The sequence below is a fragment of the Phalaenopsis equestris genome, unplaced genomic scaffold, assembly GCF_001263595.1.
Source record: "Phalaenopsis equestris unplaced genomic scaffold, ASM126359v1 Scaffold174877, whole genome shotgun sequence".
NCBI lineage: Eukaryota > Viridiplantae > Streptophyta > Magnoliopsida > Asparagales > Orchidaceae > Phalaenopsis > Phalaenopsis equestris.
Window position 1 is genome coordinate 1 of NW_018194826.1, and position 400 is coordinate 400.

The 400-nt window shown below is 51.5% G+C and overlaps 1 protein-coding gene across 1 annotated transcript; it reads right to left on the reverse strand.

Moving 5' to 3' along the window:
• Window positions 1-5: 5 nt before the first annotated feature.
• On the reverse strand, window positions 6-389 carry LOC110034224 (desiccation-related protein PCC13-62-like; the record flags this gene model as incomplete). The annotated part of the gene is made up of 1 exon (XM_020738506.1): window positions 6-389. A coding segment is annotated over one exon (384 nt), but the record flags the coding sequence as incomplete, so codon positions are not given.
• Window positions 390-400: the final 11 nt, after the last annotated feature.

Sequence of the window (400 nt, forward strand, 5' to 3'; positions counted from 1 at the left end):
CCCTTGGGGAAGAACCCACCCGGCTTGCTCTCGTTCCCATTCCCATACACTATCTTCAGTATCTCCTCCGGCGTCCGGCCGTACGCCACCGAGTTCTCATCGCCGGCGATCACGTTGCCGGATATCTTTCCTTCCGCTCCCAGCTCCGGCGCCACCACTATACCCTCGTCTTTCAAGCCGGCGCCGCCGAGCTTGTTCCTTAGAACGGAGATCTTGTCGGTGAACTCTGCTACGGAGATGTTGTAGGGATGCACCTTCAAGCTTGCTTTCTCGTAGAGCAGCGTGCGGATCACTGCGTCCTGTGCTGATTCTACTCCTAATAACCCAGCTACCAGCTGCAAATATACAAAAAATAATAATAACTTGATAGATGTATATTTGATAGTATTGTGATGGTATT